This window comes from Phlebotomus papatasi, chromosome 3 (genome assembly GCF_024763615.1).
Source record: "Phlebotomus papatasi isolate M1 chromosome 3, Ppap_2.1, whole genome shotgun sequence".
In the NCBI taxonomy this organism is placed as follows: Eukaryota; Metazoa; Arthropoda; class Insecta; order Diptera; family Psychodidae; genus Phlebotomus; species Phlebotomus papatasi.
In genome coordinates, this window is record NC_077224.1 from 29796206 (window position 1) to 29818541 (window position 22336).

At 32.5% G+C, this 22336-nt stretch overlaps 1 protein-coding gene across 2 annotated transcripts in view; it reads left to right on the top strand.

Annotated features, from left to right (window-relative positions):
• The window catches only part of LOC129807563 (D(4) dopamine receptor), a 53533-nt gene extending 35640 nt beyond the window's left edge, over window positions 1-17893 (top strand). For both annotated transcript variants that reach the window (XM_055856929.1, XM_055856928.1), the window contains exons 3-5: window positions 2798-3357; window positions 11228-11478; window positions 11569-17893. In XM_055856929.1, coding sequence (XP_055712904.1) covers window positions 2798-3357; window positions 11228-11478; window positions 11569-11828 — 1071 coding nt within the window. In that variant the 3' untranslated portion in view covers window positions 11829-17893. The remainder of the gene's footprint in view (window positions 1-2797; window positions 3358-11227; window positions 11479-11568) is intronic.
• Window positions 17894-22336: the final 4443 nt, after the last annotated feature.

The following is a 22336-nucleotide window of genomic DNA, read 5'->3' on the forward strand; positions in this document are numbered from 1 at the left end:
ACACTACACTTTGTCTTGCATTGCTCAATCAATACAAGTTTAACTCTTTCGTTAACAGAAATTGGTATTGGATGTAGTTCGATTACTTTTGGTTGATGAGAATAAAACACGGGTTTAGACTTGGTTAGGATTTATTTCTCTTTTCTCATTATGACGTTTCGGGGACTTTTTGTCCCCTTTTTCAGGTATTGAGATCAATTGGACAAATCGGGTCAGGGTTTTTCACAGTCACTATCTTTTTACACAAAATTGGACAAATTTCCACCATGACGGTCAAATGCAGACTCAGAAATTGGTATTTTGACTTTAGATGAACCTACTTTGAGTAATTTTGTTACCTTCAAAGTAAGTTTTTTTTTCTAAGATCTCTGAAAATCAGGTCGTAAAGACTGAATATTCAAAATTTTTAAATAAAAATTTCCGAAAATATATAGTTTAAATTAAATGTTACACTTTTCATACCGTCAGTAACTTGAAGTAAATATATATTTCTTACTATGATGGAAAAAATAGAGAAAATATGCTGCTGTTTTGTCTTCGTGTCTTGTAATTTCTTCAGTTTTTTTTTTGTAAAGATTTTAATATACTTTTATGATCAAATCTGGAATATAAATTTAAAGAAATAAATTTAAATTACTCAGAGTAGGGTAGGTAATGCAAATTTATTAGTTTTCAATGCATTATTGATTTATTTATAGCAATAATGCTGACAAATTCATGATCTGGTGGAATGTGTATACATAACAATTTTATACACATTCCATAGAGAATACTCTTAACCAAGGCACTTAAGGAGTTTTATATAAAACTAAAATTCTAAATCACAAGAGATTATGAGAATTTAAAGACATTAAAAAGGAAAATTATATGACACTATATCTTGCAATGTTTCACCTTGGGGTCTTCAATAGTTTTATGAACAGAGTTGTAAACTATATCAATTTGTTTAAAATTTGTATCAAAGATATTGAAAAGGCGTAACATGGGCTAATATGTATAGAACCATATGATTTGGTATGACGGCTGCCCTCGTAAGTTGAATTAGATTTACTAAACTAATTTAAATATATTGAGGACTCTGGTATCTAAAAGAATGTATTATATGAACATCTTGTGGTAATATTTTCACTAGGACATTAGTAAGAACTAAATACACCCTCTGTCCCAAAAACAAGTTGTAAAGCTTGAGAATTATTCTTGTTCCAAAAAAAATCGTAGGAAAAGCCGGGGCACCACCAAGCACTGTGATTTTTTAATCTGATATTCGACTTAGTGGAGTCTACGCTTATGTATGTTATATCGTTATGGACAGCCTGCAAAAATCTTAAGTTAATATATAAAACAGATTTCGAAAAATTACAAAATTTGTTAATCACATCATAAACTAATAATTTATGTCTTTTAAAAATCTGTTTTAGGTGAACTTGTGTAGACTTCACCCTATACGGATGATTGTCTACTGAAGAAATGGTTGAGATAGTCCAAGTAGTTTAGAAATAAAAACTAGTGTTTGGTGCTACCTCATGTTTAGTGGTGCCCCAGTTTCCCCTACATTTGGAAAAGAATGACTATAAAAAGACAGTCTAAAGTACAAAATATTGTATTGAAAATATCGTACGTACATATTATTCTAAATCTTCAGTGGTATTATTGAGGTCTATCCACGATGATAAGATTAACCCTTTAACGAAGAGACAGTTTTTGCGGACCGAAAATCAGCAATAAAAATGAAATCGATAAACAAAATGAGTAAAAGGTTTTACATCTAGCCTTAACAGAGTCTGATTCGGTGTATTTTTTGCTTCTATGAACGATAGGAACAAAAATAGCCCAAAAATGTAAGTAATTTTTCTGACAATACCAATGAATGATAATTTTTACTTTAATGAAAAATATTATGTTTGAGTATTGTAGTTTCTTTTTCTAAAACGGTTTTGCATAAAAAAATTATAAGCATAAAAAATAATTAAAATTAATTTTCATAATGAGAATTTAAAAATTCGTCATTTTTTAGCTTAAAAATTTACTATATCAAATAGCTAGAGACATGTAAAAAATACCCTAGATTTCTTTAACCTTCTACTTTAAAATTACGCACAAACATAAGAAAAAAATAACTTTATGTTAGTTAGGAAAAATTACTTTCTTTATGGGACACCGGTATTCCAATCGTCCTTAAAGGGTTAAAAAACAGTGTCTGAAAAATTCTTTCTTTTGTACAATCTAAAAATGAAACACACAATTTACCAGAGCTTTAGATATCTATCGTATTTTCTTTAGTTTCTCTTAAAGGAATTTTTATTTTTGAAGTGCACTAAGAGAAATCCGAAAAAGTTAAAATAACATTCCGGAAATGTTAATTTTACTCTGCAGTATTGATCCAAAATCGGTGTAAATATTACCCTTTTTAGATGTATTGTTAAAGGTACCCTTTTTCATGTTAATTTTACTCTTTAAAAGGTGTAAAATTAACATTAAAAATGTTGATATATTTTTACACCTAAAAAGTGTTAAAGTTATAAGGGAAAAAAGTTAATCGGACCCTCTTTTTTTCTCAGTGTGTAACGTGGTTTTCATTTGAATTTTTACGTTGTTATCACTAAGAAAAATAATTCATACATAAGATATTTACTATATGCAGCATTTCGTAAAGCTATTCCTTAATTCCCAACTTTTCCCCAAGTTTTTTTCCCCAATTAATTTTGGGACAGAGATAGTAATATAGGTTTATAGGTATTTAATACATATATGTATTTAGCTATATTATATTTATTCGAATCTATATCATACCTTGCAGACAATGCCTGTGGCTGCGAGTACATTTTGTTTGTTCATGCTGTCGCTGGATCGTTTCGCCACTGTGAAACATCCACGCCTTGCCCAACTCCGCCAAAGGCGATTCCTGCCTACCGTCCTTGCACTTGGAGCTTGGCTCACTGCCATTTTAGTGAGTGTACCTGTATTGCTCGCCCATCGTGTTCACTGGACACCTCCCATTCGAACTGCCTGCCGCCCCGATTATGGTGACTATCATGTACCCTTCCTCGTCACCCATACCATCCTGGTATTTGTCATTCCTGGATTTGGTGTACTCCTCAATCATCTGGCTGTTCGTCGAAAGCTCTGTGCGCTTTCTCTAACAGCGCGCGCAGCACATGGGGAATTACCCTTGCCAATGCCAATCCTCAGACGGCCTACACACATGATAATTGTTACAGGAATGGCACCAGCACGAGGAGGAGTTGTTGGTCAGCAGGACGATAGTTCAGATGGAGGTGGCGCTGCGGAAAGCAATTTAACAACGCCAGCATCAACATCGCGGAAGACAAAAACTAAAACAATACCAAAAACTCCCAGGTGAGATTTTCCATATCTTACCCTATTCCTATCTCCAAAATTTGAGCAGTACATAATCCTTCGATTTTGAGTTATATATATATATATATATATATATATATATATATATATATATATATATATATATTATTTAATTATTTATTTATTTATTTATTTATTTATTTATTTATTTATTTCGTACGTCTGTCCGACCATTACCACACGTAGAGGCAAAACATTTAGATATAGACACATGATCAACCAACTTTTGGAAGGGCGATTATTTTTACAATAATATTATTTTATATAATATAAATGTGTATTTCACTACAGTCTTGGGATTTTTGACATATCTGAATCGGTTCCAATTGGTTACGACCCGATTAGGAATATACAACTATTTTTTATCCGAAATTCTTTTATATAACTCTTAAGCCATTTTGCAAATTGCCCACAAGTCAAGTTGAATGGGCGCCCAATTCATTGAATATAAGGTAGGTTGACATGGCGATCTCATATTTGGAGGAAGAGGAAACAGTTAGGACTCTGTACTGGATTATAGGTCCACATTACGCACTATCGCTTAAGAACAACTTATCTATAAAATTATTCATCACCATCATCAGGGGCGTAGGAACGAAATTTGCTCACGGGGGGTCAAAAATTTTTTTTTTACTTTTCAAATTTTTGAAAATATACTCATCCTTAATGACCTTTACACACTAGAGATATTTATGTCCATATTAAAGAATTTTTTCTACACAAGCGTAGGGAATTTGCTCCAATATGAACATAAATTTCTCTAGTGTGTAGAACCCATAAGGGGAAGTGTGAATTAGAAGATCAAAAGGGGTCTATATTTTTTATTGTTTAAATCGATAGATAAAATATCTTAGAATATATATACCATAAATATTTCAGAAGCTTATTCGAAGTACATTCGAAGTAAAAGAGCCGAAAGCAAATGAGCCCCGATCAGAATAGCGCGCAGCGCGCTCGAGCGCACATCCAAAAATTTGAGGCGTGTTTTCTCCACTTCTCATTTTTAAATTTTTGTCGAATTTGCGGGAAAGATTAAGAAAAAACTTATAGACCAAATGAAATGAATAAAGGCTTATTCTCTTCAGCATTAAATTCTCTTCTAGTTGAACTAAAAGAATTGATGAAAACTTATTCTACATTTTTTTAGAGCATGTGAAAGTCAAAATTTTGTCCCAAAAACGTATCTTTTTTCTAAAAACATTGAAAAAAAAAGTTCCGACTTAACCATTTTCTTCGGGTTATAATACACTAATGGAAATTGATTTTTTTCTCAGATAAAAATTAAGAACTACATATTTTCCTGAAATAAGGGAGTAGTGCGACGAGGAACTCAAGAAAAATTCGAGAATCTCAACCGTTTCCTTCTCCTCCAAAGAAAAAATCCGAAAAACAGCTAGGTTTTGACCTAGACATAAGACTTAGCTATCTGGCTTAACCGCTCTAATTCCTAATCAGGCACGATTTTTTAGAAAATGGTTGTTTAGGATTGGATTATAAGGGCAAATGATTCATTAGATTTTCAAAAATCAATAAAATTGTTTGTTATTTAGATTTTTGAGACCTTCGGGAACTGGGCTAAACCTTCAGGTTGAAGCCGGCATAATTGACACTCCCCCCTTAATTCACAATGCATTAGGGGGGAGTCTAAAGTAGGAGACCAAAAATAACTGTTTTCTTTTTCTGATTTTACGCGATTTTTCATACGAGAAGGACACGATCAAGTCTTTATTTTTTTCGAAAAAAAATATTACAAAATTACTGTCTAAAGTACTTCACTAAAGCGTTTTGTCGCAGCACTCCCTAATTAACGTGAAATGTGTATCTGATAATTCTTATATGAAGAAAAATTAAAATAATTTTCGATTTTCATAAGTTCGTTTCATATTTAAACCAAGAAAAACTAGAAAAAGTCTTGAAATCACATGCTTCAAAATTTTTTATGTTTGCTCAAGTGCATGTAAATTTACTCGACAGTCTTTGGCTTTCGTCTCTGTATTTTCGAAAATACAATCATTTTAATTAGACATAAGTTCTCAAAAATCGTTTTTAATAAAAACAAAGAAACCAAGAGGCTTTATAAATGTTTAAGCTTAAGGGTTGATCCTGGTTTCAAATTGCATAAATGTGTTTTTCTTTATTTTTTATTGTACTACTTAAAGCTAAAATCTATTGATGAATGTTGTAGGGGAAAGTGCCCATGCTTGATACCATTTGAAGCTTCGTAATGACTAAATTTTCGATGTTTCAGTAATATATATGTGACTCATCGCAACCATTTTTTAAAAGTATAGGAAAGTGGCCACTTTTTAGAATATATTGAGGAGTCACGTTTATTGAGAAACATATGAAAAATTTAGTCATTACGAAGCTTCCAATGGTATCAAGCATGGGCACTTTCCCCTATAGAGTTTTGATTTACATTTAAAAAATATGTATCAAATTTTCTTAAGAGTAAACAGATGCAGAAATTATGATATTTGATTGTTGCGGATGAAGAAAAATACTTGACAGATCAAGTTGCTCCGAAAAAATTAAATTTTATCAAAATTTTTACTAGATATGAACTAAAATATTAAATAAAAATTACCATTTGTATAACTTTTTAATTAATTAAAAATATCAATTTTCATTCAAAAATTTTGTCGTGAAATAGTAAAACAATACGCTTTTTTACTTTACCGTTTAATAAATATTTCTTTGAATGGTTTTGAAAGAAAATCGATTGGTCAAGAAACCGTTTCTTAAAGTATCTACACTAGCAGCAAATTATGTCAAAAATTGTTTTATTTTAAGAAATTGACGGTATTTCCTCCAGGAAGAAATGTACAAAAATCTGTTAAGAGAACAGCTTTCGACGAAAATTGCTCCTTATGAACTCAAAACCTAAACATTTCTTTCCTTAAAAAATGCATTTTTGAAGGAAAGTGCCTGCAGTGCTGTAGATAGAAACGTAAAAAATCTGTCAAAATGTGTACAGGTTTTTACATCTAAAAGAAGTCTTTAACCACAGAGGCAAATTTCATAATTCATAATTTTTATTCATATTGCTTTGATACTTGAAAAACAGTATATTTTTAAAGATCAATACATGAATACCAAATAACTAGTACGTTTTTTCTTAATTTGTCACAAAAATGTGGCAATATTTTACCGAGTTTTGATTTTTGGAGAAGAACAATGGACAATTTTAGCAAATTTTGAAACAGAGATTGGCCTTCTCAGGGTGGAGGAGGGGCAGAGGCAGGCTAGGGGGAGGCAATGTGCTCCTGCCCTTCTGCGTTGTTACGCCCCTGATCTTCATCATCATTTTCAATCGCTTATCCCTATTGGGGTCGCGGGTATAAAATTATTTTAAAACCTATATCCATTATCTATATCCTATCATATGGGATCCAACTTTGGGGGACAGCGTCGAACTCAAATTTGGAAATCCTACAGAGATTCTAGAATAAGGTTCTGCGAGAATCATTACAAGAAATGATGAAGTGAAATTACAAGATTCAGTCAGAACTCAGAAGTATGTGTGAAGGTTGCTTGCGCAATAAATGTGAATTTTTTAAACCATCGCGGCGCCGCCAATATTGTTAAATTTTTGGAACTCTAAAAGGGCTTATCGAACCGTATAAGTAAAAAACTTAGGTCAAAATTATAATTAGAACTGATTCTTACAGTTTGGATCAGGTTTGTCAGAGGCATCTAATTTTTGTGTGAGTCCTAATACCTGTCCAAGGAAGTTTAAGGGAGGGGGGGGGCAAAAAATGAACTGTTCTTCTTTTTAAGTAATTTTTAGCCTTTCAGACTCCCCTCAATGAAACACTTTGTGCGCTAGGAATGGTTGAACACCCTGTGCGGAAGTCAACCGGTGGAAATAGGCTCATAAAAAATGCCAACTTGGGTTAAAAATTGACCATGTTCCTCATTCATTCGCATTCTCACCTCGATTCTCATAAAGACACACACTTTTCATTTCCTTCTCTATTCGGCAGTGAAGTGTATCGTTTTCACTCACTTGAAAGTGGTCTGAAGTATGGGAACTAAATCGAAAGGTCGACCCATTTCCTTTTTACACATCTATCCATCCTTTTGGCCTATTTGCCACTTCGCCACTCCACTTAAATGGGGTATTTCGTGAAGAAAACCATGTTGTATAATACAAAAGGAATAGATGTACCATTATTATAGCTCAGACTTAAATAGAATTCTTAAAGTTATGTTCACTCTTTTCTTGCGCTACAATTTATAAACTTAGTAATAAGACAAAATTTTGACTTATTAGATGAACTATACCAGATGTGGGATAACTTGCAATTTATTAGACTTGTTACATTTCTCACAATTTCACAAATTTTTAGTTTTTTTTAATTTTTGAAAAGTCCAATGCTTAAGAAACAAAGAAGTGAAAAACCTACGAACGAAATATTGTAGGAGGGCGTTGATAATGTTCGTGAAGGACAAGAAAATTCGAAAACATTTGTATTCTATATTTCACATATAGAGCAATGTGTATTAGCAATGTTTTTATTAACTTTTGTATTAAGGATTATTTCAGTAAATTGCAACAACAAACTCGATAAACTACTCTTACAGGTTCATTCAAACAAGACGCTTGATAAGAAAATACCAAAAAAAAATTAAAGTCGTTTTAAAAACATGACTTTTGAAATGCAGCGTATTATTGCTTACATGCAATCCTTTCCTGAATTTGGTAGAGCTTTCCTATCGGTATAATCTTCAATTTAAATGTAAAGGTGTCTACACATTGAGCACAATTTTCGTCAAAAATTGCTTTTTTGAAGGAAGTTAACTGCAGTGCTGTAGGCAGAAACGTCAAAATTCTGTCAAAAATGCAATTTTTGACAAAAATTGCTTCCAATGTGTAGAGGCCTTGACTCTATCTAAAATGTAAAAAAAAAGTGTCTAGGATGGGATGTTGCTCGCTTTCCCCTTTATTCCTGCCACAAAAATTAAAAAAAACACCATAAATATTTTATGGATCAAAACCTTTCCTTAATTAATAATTATTGGTGTTTAAAGTTTATTTTCATAGAAAAAGGAATGTAAGTTCTTTTCGTCCTCTAATTCTAATAATATTAAGTGAGATTATTACTAAATTTAATTTTATAATTATCACAAAATCTCATGTCTTCCGACCGCGCTCAGACTTTGTCAGTGCTTGGCCACTTCCTGATTACGAATGTATCGATTGAAAATTAATCCTTGTTGCATTAACCTCTTAGCCCACACCCTTCCTAAGAAAATTTGAAAACGAGTCATTATTTGTTTTCTAAATTGTTTAGCTCCTATGGCATCGACTGGGCTCAAATTTTAGTATGTTTATAGCTGGATCTTGGAACTGTCCGGTTCTAATCGTGAGAAATAGATCAATGAGTTATGGAAACTAATGGAAAGCTCTCGGAGTGTTATGGAAAACACTTTTAACATCGGAATTTGGTAAAACCACCACTAGAACGCTATTATTAACCCTTTAAGGACGATTGGGTCACCGATGAACCAAAAACAAAATTTTTCCTACGGTTATCTTAATTTATGTTTCGCTGTAAAAAGTAAGAAAAAAAAGTTTTTTCGGACCTCGGATTTTTGACCCTTTCATCATTAAATGGTTAAAAAAATTAAAATATTCTAAGTTAATTAGTTCTGGCCATATAACGGGCTGAAATTTTAGCTGCACTTTTTATCTATAAATCGAAAAGTAAAACTCAAACATTCCTGACCCGAGCTATAAGGGGCCAAAGTTCAAAAACTGACCGGCCTCTATTTCCGATTATTATAATTAACATTTTGACCTAAATTTTTATTTGTGGATTGAGATGACCGTTCAAAAATTTACAACTTGGTATGGCGCTCCGATAACGTAAAAATTTCAAACTTATTTTCCTCAAGACGTCATTGCATTCTGCAAATTGATTAAATTTTAGAGTGTTATTGAACAAAAATGAAAGCTGCCTTCCATAAGGTACTTTCATTACCAGTCCAATAGTATCAGAATTTGCAAGACCTTCCCAACGAGCCCAAATATGATATCATTCGATTGAGAAATACGCTCTTTAAAAAAAACATTTATAAGAAATATACGAATATGTACAAATGGTCCACCTGATTAATCTCTAAAACACATGAAAAATGAGAAAAAAAACAATTACAATAGGGTAGGTGTACCAAATTTCAGCATAGTTGCATGCAAGCGTCAAAGTCTCAAGTTTGAAATGTAATATTTTAAATACAAATTGATTTTTTTATTCTCTCTTCTGAAAGAGTGTTGCTTGGAACCTTGTAAAGAGTTTACAGTCTTTATTTACTCTAAAATAATTCTTAATATATTTTAAAATGAATAAAAAGGGACAGATAATCCTAACCGGCTTATGTAGGTGAGATTCTTAACATGAGCTAACTCGGAATGTATGCAAATTCGATTTAGAGCTCAAGTTGGGGGACGCCATTCAGTTATCTTGAATCAAATTCGTGAAATTATACAAATTTTGTATTAAAACCAAAATATCATAGATTTGGATGAACTGACAGAAAAGTAATATATGGGTGAAATGTAGACCAGAATGTTCTCTATAATTTTCCCATAGAACATGATCTCATCGATTACTCAGAAGCCGAGATAAGCGCGGTTTTTTGTTTCTGAACTCGTTTTTTCGACCAGATCGCCCCAAGTGTTCATTTGATGAACTTCAACTATATCAAAGAATTGTAGTATTTTGTGAGACTTTCCATTTAAAACCATATTTTAAGTGTCTTGGTGGAGTAGAGGCAGTCAAATTGGCATCTGAGTGATTTCAAAGCGTTATTATGGGAAAAATCAATTTTTTCACACTTAAACGGCAAAATCGGAGTGATAGCGTAGTCTGAGCGGAAAATGATGTATGGACGAAATGTAGAGACAAATGTCCTCTACAATTATGTCAAAATAATCATCAAAATCGATGCCACAGGGGCGGAGCTATTGAGAAAACAAAAAAAGGGGGGTCTTCAAAATGGCGGAAGGAGGGGTGGGGGGGTCAATGCACCATGTTGCAATTTTCAGCCCATATTTAACCTTTTCCGAAAACCGCAAGTCGATATCTTTTTTAGTTTAGGAGCTATTAAGCTCCAAAGAGCGGCCGGCCGACCGGCCGAGAACGTAACTTAGCCCGCATATATTCGTGATCAGGAAGTGGCGAAACACATTTTGGCCAAGTTTGAGCGCGATCGGAGGACATAAAATTTTGTTAGGATTATAGTAGGTGAGATTGTTAAGAATCTCACCTAATATAGACATGGCTTTGGTACCCTATTTCGGCCACCTTCATTCTCGTAGTTCCTTGCCCTTCGAAAATTTTTCCAATATCTTTTGCAGGTCATCTCGTTTGTCGAAGCTATATTTTTTGTTATTCTTTGAATTGTATAATCTCTAGAGTACGTAAAATCTAAATATTCATGGAAATTCGAGGAACAAAAAAAAGGTGGCCGAAATTGCAAGCTGGCCGGAATTTGGCACACTTACCCTATGATTTTTTGAGCAATTCCAAAAAAACATACAAAACATAGTTTTGGAAGTGTAGAGGAAGGCTAGAGTGGGGAAGTGAGGGGCATATTATAATGCTTCTAGGGTCGACCTATGGGAGGTCCCCCTCAAGGGTCCCAATCTCTATCTCTAACCGTGGTGAAAATTTTGAAGGGTGAAAAAATCAAGGGATTGTAATATACAGCTCTCTCTGTGGAGTGTAAACGTACACTTTTCTTGTTACTACTACAAATCCTCTATTCAAATCAGACTTATAAAGTCTATTCTTTATCAATTGGTATAGTACAATAATAATTTTATAATATAATTTTTTTTTAGAACGATTCGTCGTGAGCAAATGCGTCGTCGTCAGCGAAGCAAAAAGGCAAATGATGCAAGGCATGGTCCTGAGCTTCCACTGCCTCAGACATCAACTTTACGATCCCGGCGTCGTCTTGCAAATCTTCTAGTAGGTGCTGCTTTGATTTTCGTTGCCTGCTGGACGCCTCATGTGGCGTGCATTTTAGGCACACAACTGGGTAGTGGGACACTGTGCACAAAGACACTGGCTGACTTTAGTCTGTTGCTAGGTAAAAAGTTTGCAAGTGTATATAAATCAAATAGAAGATTTTACCATAAAATATATTTTTAAGCAAATACTACTTTTTATTCATTCATAGGATACACCCACTCTGCCATGTCACCAATTGTATATTGGTTTCTCAATCATAACACCCTTCGGCAATCACTGTCGTGCACACCGTGCTGGCAAATATCATCCGCGCAGAAATTTCTACGGACGCACTTCCGTCTCGCAGCCCCATCTCCTCAGCCTTCGTCCACGAATGAAGCTGCTCTAGGCGCCTTCAATCCTAGGTACATCAAGAGTCGGCCACAGCCCATGCCACGACCGCAAGCCTCGTCACATTATCTTTACTGAGGTACGCCCACCATCGCTAGAAATTTTCCCACCGCGCACCCAAATGCAGATTCAAGTTATACAGGTAAGGGGGCATATCAACTAGACATAAACTTTCTCTTGCTGCTACTTTCATGAAACACCGGAATAAATCAGTCTTAGTTAGGAAAAGCCAAAGTTATTACCTAAGAATCACACGTTTCTACTGAGGTATCGCTAGAATGATGACTCGATGATTTTTAAAACACTATGTATCTAATTCCAGCATAAACGTGAAAAAAAGTATTCTTAACACACTGGAAAAAAAATTGTATTACAAGATTAAACTGAAGTTTTATTTATTTAAGTTCAAGCAACACTTGTGGTCAAAGAACGATTTTCAAAATAGATATTTTAAATTTTTCTTGATAATTCATACACGTTGCCAAATCCTTATTCTGTTGAACAAATGCAGTATATAAATAAATGCAGTGTCGGCCAAAAATTTCTTCACAAAGCTGCATTCGAGATATTAGGGGGAAAAATCGTAGAAAAATTACTCTACTATTTCTATTTCTTTTACTATTTATACTATTTCTTTTTGTAAATAAGTTGCTTATAATACAAAGACGTTATTTATGTTTTTCGAAAAAATGGTTATTTTATTTCATATCAAAAATAATTATTTTTTAAAAGTTGAATATTTTTCATCGGTCAAAAGTTTCTTGGCATTTTTGAAAAAGTTACTCAAAATGGTCAAATACGAGCAATCAATATCATGTCAATCAGTTATATTTAGAAGTTATGTCATTTGACAGGAAAATATTGGGTTTGGATATGTTTAAGGTCTTTAATGGTCAATATGTGCATATAAAAGTGATGATAGATATAATGTTTTCCTTTACTGATATTGTATAATTTATATTGATTAGGAATGCATAGATCTGAAAAACGTTATTTCCAGACCCAGGTTTTCGATAGGAGAGACTGGGGCAAAAAGTCACAAATCGAAAAATTGAAAATTCAATATCTTCCAAGATAAAAAAAGATAGCGGCTCAAATTTTCTTTCTATATATAGCCTCCATAGACCTTCTTCAATGTCGTAAGTTTCTTAGAATTCGAACAAGGAATTTAGAAAATAAAAAATATCGAAATTTTTAGCCCTATTTTTGAAATATTTTCCTTGCAGAAGATAACAATTATTACCTACTTATTTTCCAAAACTGATACACTGGTGAATATTTTCTAAATAATTTGGATTTTTTGAATACGAATTTGCTATCTATTTTAGAATTTCACAAAAGTTCTTTTTCCAGAAATCCTTTTATTAAAAATGTCCACATGGGGTAAAAAGTAACAAAAGGTATAGAGCAAAAAGTAACAAAAAAGCGAAGCAATTTCTGATGTCTCACGGCGAAAAGAAACGTCATTATCATGTCTCGCCGCTTGTTGTTTGAATTGGTCAAACGATTTGCAGTCTTTTGTGTGTTTTTTTCTAAAATAGCTTGAAAAGCGCTTTTCTCGTTTTCTCGTGTAGATGAATAAATTTTCTATGAAAATATGTCCTCTATGTATTTTTTCAAATTTACAGAAGCCCGTAATGAAGCGAGTAAAAATATGATAATACCCCATGTCTGGTACTATTTGCCCCAGCATTTTTGAGAATAGTCACAAAATTACCTTTTAGAAATTGACTCGATAAACGTATTTCCTTACAAAATAGAGGAAAATTACTTCCACAAAGTTGTAGAGCGATAAATTTCCTATAAAACTGCGCTAATTAGAAATTTTGAAGCGCTCGAGTAGCTTGTAAAAAAATAAAATATCCGTTTTGTGACTTTTTGCCCCAGTCTCCCCTATAGAAGGTTGATAAGGTAAAGTGCTCTGTTCCTTAATTCAGCTAGTAGGGTTATTCATTCACTTTACGAAGATTTGCTATGGTCTAAAACCGGTCCAACAGGCCTAACCTTATAAGGTCTATTAATATTATACATAACGCAAATCAGTGCAAATTTGATAGAAATTGACTATAAAACGTTAAAAAATTGGTTAAAAAATTCCACCGGCCGAGTTGAGAAACCAGCCTATGTGAGGGCAATCTACTTTATCTGGGATCTCTCTTGGGATACTTCTTGGAGAGAATTTGGATAGTCAAAAATGATTAACTTGTTCCTCACTTTTTATTTTTTGCACTATAACGCCATTTTTCTAAAAGAACTTTTGGTAGCCAGATTGGGGTGAAATGATAAAATCCCATACTATCGAATTGACAGTACCGATAGGGGAAAGCGCACTATACCTTCGGAAGACTCAAGTAGCGAACAACTATTTTTTTTCAATATGTTTTTAATAAATTTAACTTATTATAATATAGTCCAGTGCCTGAAATTTTCTGAAATGGGCCATGGGTCATATTCAATAAAGAAAAAATATTGAGTTGTCCGAAGCTAGAGCCGTCCGGAGGTAGCGCGCTTTCCCTTAAAACTGTATCTGTTTAAAAAATATAGTTTTTTTTAACACATTATTGGGCCATTAATACCATCCTTAAGAAAAGGCCTGACAATAAATATCTATACTGGCTACGAAAAGTACAGCTAGTATTTAAATTTTTCAGAATAGACGTCGCGGTACTATCGAAAAGAAGTTACCATGTCACCCTGTCAAATGAAATTAAACATATAAATGTTATTTTATTTTAACAAAGAACAGCAATTTCTAATGTGACGATTCCATTTCATACTATGATATCTTAAAATAAAATTTAGGAGCACCATTTAAACATATCTCTTGGCTTAAAAATCTATACTAAAGCGACTAAATATAGCATGAAATGAAATCAGCCACAGTACTACTGTTTGTATGGCCTTTGACAATAAAATGGCTTATCCAGTATAAAATATAAAATATGGATAAACTTAAAAATGAAGAATGTTTAGAAATCGATATTCTTGTGATCGTTAACTTATGATTTGGAAACATTTTTAAAATATCAAAAATATATATTATGTTAAGATTGAGTCGATGAACTGAAAAAGAATGATGGAAAATAGATGAGTTAACTTTTAAAACTCTCTTACAGATTTTTCAACGTAAAATAAAAATTTCTTAATGAAAGTTTATTATACTGGGTCGAAGGAACACCTATCTATTAACAGGGGAACATTTATTTTTGATATACCTACACAAAACCTTTTGTGTATAGGTATATAGGTCCAACCTTTTTATTTTGGAAATATTTTTGATATACCTACACAGAAAAATATATATCGTAAAATTTATCGTAAATGTTTGTGAATTCCTATTGGGGCCTTACGAAATGCTTGTAAATCATGTAATCCACTAAAAAGTTCGTTAAAGTTAGTACTTTTTCCACAAATATTGTTCGCGTAACATGATCACTTGACGAGCATTTTTGCTCTTTTACAAACATTTGTTAGTACATTTATGTTTGTCCGGTAAAATTTACAAAAAAAATTATTGAATTTTAGAAGCATTTTTTCTATGTACATAGAAAGAAAGAAACAAAAATATACGAACAAAACAAAAATGCTCGTCAAGTGATCATTATCATGTTACGAACAATGTTTGTGAGTAAATTACAAACTTTTACAAAATTATTAGTGGTTTATATGATCCACGAGCATTTCGTAGATCCCTAGTAGGATTCATAAAAATTTACAAATAATTTTGCAAAATATTTTTGTCCGTGTTAAAAAATACAAGTCAAATTGACATATTTTCTTCAATCTACCTAAATATTCTATAAATAAAAAGATGAAGAGAGGTGTTCAAATTTCATAACCCAAATGGTGTCAACAAAATCATGATAGAAGTTCTTAATGTTCCTATAGGTATTCCTCTCACCCTACTATCTTTTTAACAAGGCGAGATATTACAAAAATACTTTATAAATTAAGTTTTCAAACATTGTTTCACATTTTTCACACTGGAACCGTTGTTTTTAGCAACCGCTCCACAAAAATTATTAATGACCTTTAAAATTAATTGAAAATTTATTCAAAAAACATTTTACTTATTCAATATTTGTTTTACAAACTCAAGTAAACTAAACTGCAATTAGCATTACCGTATCGTTCAAACAAAATAAATTCAATTTTATGCTAAAATACAAAGATGTCTATAGAATGTTGATTTCTGATTTAATTTTACAAGACTCAACTAAGCTCCGACATCTTTAGCAGTCTGAAATCGATTTTATGATTTTTTTAAAGGAGAAATGTATGAGTATAAATTGTCTATAAATGGTTTTTAATCGAGTTATTTTAGTGGGTAAACCCAATAATTTTTTTTTTGAACTCAGATTAATTTCCCATTCATTCAATCACAATATCTTCAATTGCGCTGATTCTTGTGCAATAAATAATTTATAAATCAAATGTGTTCCCTTTGAGTAAAATTTCTTACATATGAATTCCCGAAAAGTTTAATCGACCGACGTTTCAGGCTAAAAGTTTTGATCGTTCTGTTAATTTGCTAAATTTTCTTTAAATAAATCATTGACAGTTTATGGTGCATATGGCTCCCTTCTCTAGAAAGTTCTTATAAGGAATAATTGTCTAAGCATTTGATGGAAATTTAAGAGAATAGAAGATGCTTCATTTGGGTGCTTCATTTGCCACTTGTGTGTCCTATGAACATTGTGGAGACACACAAATGGATCGTTTTGCGGAAGAGGAAAATTCATTTGTGGTGAAAATCCGAGGCGAAGGGACTTTATAATTAAATCTAAAATAAGACAGTCAATGTCTAATCTCAAATTGGAAAATGGAACTAAATAAACTGATTAAATGTATGATGACTATAGTAAAATTTATAAGTAATACTATCGAATAAGTGTTATGTTTTCTGTTGTTCAACATGACAAGAAAAAAAAAGACATGGATGAAAATCTATCATAATTTTTCCCGTGATGTTAAAAGATTGTGGTCAAATTGAAGATGGTAGGAGTGAAAGAAAATATGTTGTAATTTCAATAATTCGATTTTAGAAAATACTTGAACTAAGCGTTTCTTCGGATTCGTGTCTCTTATCTGTGATTCTGGTCAAAATATTAAAAAAAAAATGTTAAAAAATGTTAAGAAAGTATAATGTGAAAAGAAACTATTTGCTATAGTGCCTGAGATATTTTAAATGAGAAGAGAACATTCTAACTTTTCATGTTAAATGCAAAAATGAAATAGAATAACAACAACATCAAAACACCGTGAAACTAAGAAAAAAAACAAGAAAATATCATACAGTTTCTCATCAGAACATCATAAACAATTTTTATTTAGGTTGTCTTATTTCAAAAATTGTACGGAGAGTAAATGCTTTTTAAAGATCAATCAAATTAATCGGATTATCAAAATTGCTTTTAGGATTTTTTTTTAAAAACAATTTGAAGACAAAAGTTAAAACATTTATTTCCGTTAAAAACATATATTAAAATATTTTGTATAAGATAATCTATAACTAACCAATTCCGGCCTCTGCAGAGCAAAAAATAACAAAGATAAAATTGAACACAAAAAGAAAAAAAATGCAATATGGGTTTCACTAAAAATTTTGTATTTCAAATTGACATTGTAAAGGCAGAATGTGCTTTTACTTTTCTCACATTTTGCGCCTCTCATGATCGACTTAAACTTAAAAAATTATTCTATATATCTATAGTGACTTTTTCATTAAATCATTGAAAGAAAGATAAAAATCCTATACTCTTTAAAATCAAAATCATATTTTCGATGTTGTCGCGTGAAGCAAGAAAAAGAGAATATACTAAAAAAAAACACAAAAGATAAAATGTTCTGTATAAAAACTAATTGTTCAATGGGCAATAAAATGTACAAAATTTTTGTCAATATACGTCTATTAATTACTTGCTTGTTTTGTGGTTGATGTATTCGCAAATTTGTTCGAGACTCAAATTTGGTCTCGTGGTGGAACGACTAGTCAGTCCCCACCGACTATCAAGGAGCACAGATTCTGATAACAAGCCCTAAATATGCGTAGAGGTACCATCCTCTATGAAGTGAAGTGACAAATCATACATAGTAGAAAGATGTGTAATGGGTTCTTGTTGGACCAAGGTCTTCTCCATGGCCATAAAAAATCAAGAAGAAAGCTGAAGTCTTATAAAAACTTTTAACATTCAGTGAAACCATTTGACCAATCTCCAGAAGAGGCCAAACATAATGTGTAGAAGGAAGCCTTTCCATCACTGAGAAAAAAAGGGGGTGCGATTAACTCTTTTTCCTCATAAATTTAACATTTTTTAGGTGTAAAAATATATCAACATTTTTTAATGTTAATTTTACACCTTTCAAGGGTAAAATCAACATGAAAGAAGGGTAACTTTAACCCCCAATACACCTAAAAAGGGTAATATTTACACCGATTTTGGATCAATACTGCAGGGTAAAATTAACATTTCCGGAATGTTATTTTAACTTTTTTGGATTTCTCTCAGTGATCAGATTTTATAAAACTAAGGTAAGGCTTAGAAACAAAGACAACAGACGGTGATGAGGATTCTCCAAATGTGACGTCCTGTAGGGGAAAGTACTCTCCCTTCGAACATTTATGCCTTCGAATATTGTGAATTTCTTTTAGTTTTCCGAAGAGACTTACACATTTCTATTAAATATTAGTTGAATTACCATCAATTATTGATAATTCCATGATAATTTAGTGTACATCTCTTACGAAAATCAAAAGAAATTCACATTATTCGAAAGCATGAACGTTCGAAGAGAGAGCAATTTCCCCTATGATTGAAAGGACTGAAGATTAATCTAAATTACTTGTGTGTTTTTCCGTTGTCCCCTGCTTTATGTGAAGTAGGGGATTTGATGATGGAAAGTTCCCTTGCCATTGTCGTGATCCATTTCTGGGCAAGACTAAATTATAAGCTTTTAAGGAAGTTTAACGCTAAATAAAATTCCGTGTAAATTTTTTTTTTTTAATATTTGGACCTTGGGATGTGTTGTAATTTCTAACGCACTAATCAACCGATTGCTGAACATACCGTTGTTCTTGCTTAACACTTGGAAGGACCCTAGTGGCAGCCGCTGCCAATTTAATTTTCAGTTTTATTTTTTGTAATGAAGAATTTATCATTTCGCCTGGAGACCCGATTGAATGCGTGCAGAATTTATCTGGCTATTTTTTCGTTATAAATTTTTTAATAAAAATTAAATATTAATGTAAATATATTGAAAAAACAAAAAACTGCACTCGGAAGAACCAAGTGGCAGTAGCTGCCATATGCATTTTATATGGCAGTTTGACGTTCTGCAGATGTAATTTTCTTGATTGTTAGTGTATAAAAGCCTTAAAAGAACAAATTGAAAGTGTTTTTGCAAATTATTGAGAAGAATTATGGGAAATATTGAATTAGGAAATATGTATGAAATATGAATAATTATGGGAATTATTCAATTTTTCTCTTATTTACCAAAGCTCAAAATCCATTTTATTAAGCGAAGTTAATAGAAAATAGTTAATAGTATTAACTATTGTTCATATGTAGAATTTTTGCTTTGAAAAATAAGAGAAAAATTGAAATATTCAAAGGCTGCCGCATTCAAAGGCAGACCACTTTGCCTTACTCCATGATTCTGATAAAAATGAAAACATCGAACGGTTAAAAATCTTTAGATACAGTACCCAAGGAGGTGAAATTTCTGATTCAGACACCAGAAAAGAACTGACTGAGGCTCCGAATGTTAAAATATATGTAAAAATATTAAAATATTATGTAAAATCCGATAAGTGGCAGCGGCTGCCACTTGGTCCTTCCGTGACACTTTTAGTTAGGGTTCTTCGAAGTGTTAAATTGCTTAAATTTTGACTTTCGAAAATTCTATATCGAAATGTTTGTGAAATTGTGCCAAATTCGGCATAGTTGCGTAGAAGCGCCAGAGTCTCAAGTTTGAAATAAAATACAGTGCCGCTTTGTAATCCGGATGATTGGGAGACAAAATGATAGATGTCCGCTTCGTAATCCGGAGGGATTTTTTGAATTTCTTCAACGTCTCGCAAATATAATACAAATTTTTTTTGTTGAATTAGAATAAAAGTTTTAAAAAAGATTAAAAAATACATAATTAGAGAATTCTATGCTATTATACTTCATTTATTAAACAAAAAACATCACAGGATAATTCATTTTCATTGCTGAACATACATACATACATGACCTCAAAATTATTTTAAATGTAACTGTCGATACTCGTCCGGATTACGGCGATCCGAATTAGAGAGCGGGCACTGTATTTTAATTTTTTTTTATTCCTTCTTCTTGAGAAGTGTTGCTTGGAATCTTGTAGACAGTTTATCGTCTTTATTTACTCTAAAATCATTCTTAATACATTTTAAATTGAATAAAAATATAGATATATCTTTGGTGCCTTATTTCGGCCACCTTCATTCTCATAGTTCCTTGCCCGTCATCTCGTTTGTCGAAGATACATTTTTGTTATTCTTTTCCATTGCATAATCTCTAGAGTGTGCAAAAACTTAAAATTCATGGAAATTCGGGGAACAAAAAAGGTGGCCGGAATTGCAAGCTGGCGGGAATCACAAGCTGGCCGGAATTTAGCACACTTACCCTGTGTGTCAAAGGACAAAATATTCACCTTGACTAACCTCCAAAACATATTCTAAAATGAGAAAAAAAATGTAAGTTTTCGAAATTAACCAAAAGTATGGTTTTGTTGAGGAAGGAAAAGGGTTGGGGGATTAAGAAGGCGGATATAGGGGGAGGCTTTGATGTTTCGCACATACGCTACCATCGGACACTTCGAATTTCTCCGGTATTACTTTATAACTTTCACTGATGGCTATATATTTTAGTAGCTAGTCTTAAATCACACCTTTCCTGAAAAAATTGGGAGTCTAATCCTTTTCCCCTAGTTTTAGGAAACAAAAATTAAAAACAGGTCCAAAACTGTAATTTTGCTGTGCAATATTTCATACGATTGTGCAGAATTAATATCACTTTTCTGAAAAACTATTATCACAGAGGGTAGAAGGGTTATTAGGAATCAGATTTAAGTAAAAATCTTTTAGGCTGAACAGGCACTTTTTGTGGGTGGAACAAAATTCACAAACTTGACTCAGATTCATCGATCGCACATAGAAGACATGGCTTCTCTCACATTTTCCAAGAAACTTCATTTTAGATGCGATCCCTCATATTCACATCTATTGTAATCTACCGATTTGATCCACCACTAAAAAGGAAAACTTAAAAATCGTAAAGTTGATAAACAAGAAGTAATTTGACTCAAATAGGCTGCAGTTGAGTAATTATTAAGCAATTTTGCATTTCTTTGATATAAAAATATTTTTCAAGCTTGCACAAACTGAATGTGCAATGAAAGAATCACATCTGCAATAAGCTCATACAGTTTACAACTGCTTTTTGACAATCTTTGACATAACCTCACTATTGTGTTGTTTTGCATGACAAAGAAAAGAAATTGTCCGTAAGAAGATGTTTTGTGAAAATTTTAGCTTGTTCACCTGCTGAAGCTCAATATCTGTGCTAAATCCCGATTCCTGCAACTGCAGGAACAGAGAAATCTTCAATGATGCGCATTCAAACGTTTTTGTGCATATCCGGCTCCGTGGAGGAATGGTGGAATCTTGTGTGGTCTTCTCGCTTGCAGAGTTTTAGTCAATTTTTAGCTTTAAAAACTTATTGATTCGTGTAAATTTAGTGATATTTGGACTTTTCAAGAAAGTATTCATCAGATTTAACCGTTCCCGGAGTGAAATTCTCGTAGAATCAAGCAAAAAAATGGTTTTTAATGTCAATAAAACATCTCTCAGAAAAGTTCCAAAAAAGTGATATTAAAATGTTTTATTCCTTATAAAAATGGTTTAATCAAGTAGATTAGAGTTCCCTTTAAACAATGATGTGCAACTTTTAGTGTCCGGTGCAAAATTTACGGTGAAAATGGGGTGTTCAATGATGGCGTGAATCGTGTGCGATAATAGAAACTTGATTCATCTATCGGACAAATCACCATTAAATTTTCATTTTCCTCTGGAGGAAAATCTGAGGATTTCCTGGGATTTTGTTTGGTGGGATTATGAACCTTATAAGTAAGACATTTTTTGGCATAGTTGGAGAATCCATACGGTTTGCATGGTAGTCAGAAAAAATCACTGAACTTGAACATCATTTTTGTGTGCGAAAGTTCAAAGCCTCCCCCTACATCAATTTTTCTAAGCAATTTTCGATAATAATTGTTTCCAATGTATTGGTCATGGGCGGTGGTAATCTCAAAAACCGAAAAAATGCGGAAGTTGTAATTTATTATATTACATATTGGATCATGTAGCTTTTTTAAAGAACATGTATTAAAAAAAACATCTAGCGGAAGCGATACTGTTTCTTGCTTTTTTTTAATTGAAATGTATTTTTTACGCATATGCGTAAAGAATCAATGATCATGTAATAATACTAAACTTGTTTCTCTGTTACCCAATGTATGTACACAATTTCATCCATTGCCTTCCACATGCTTCCACTTTA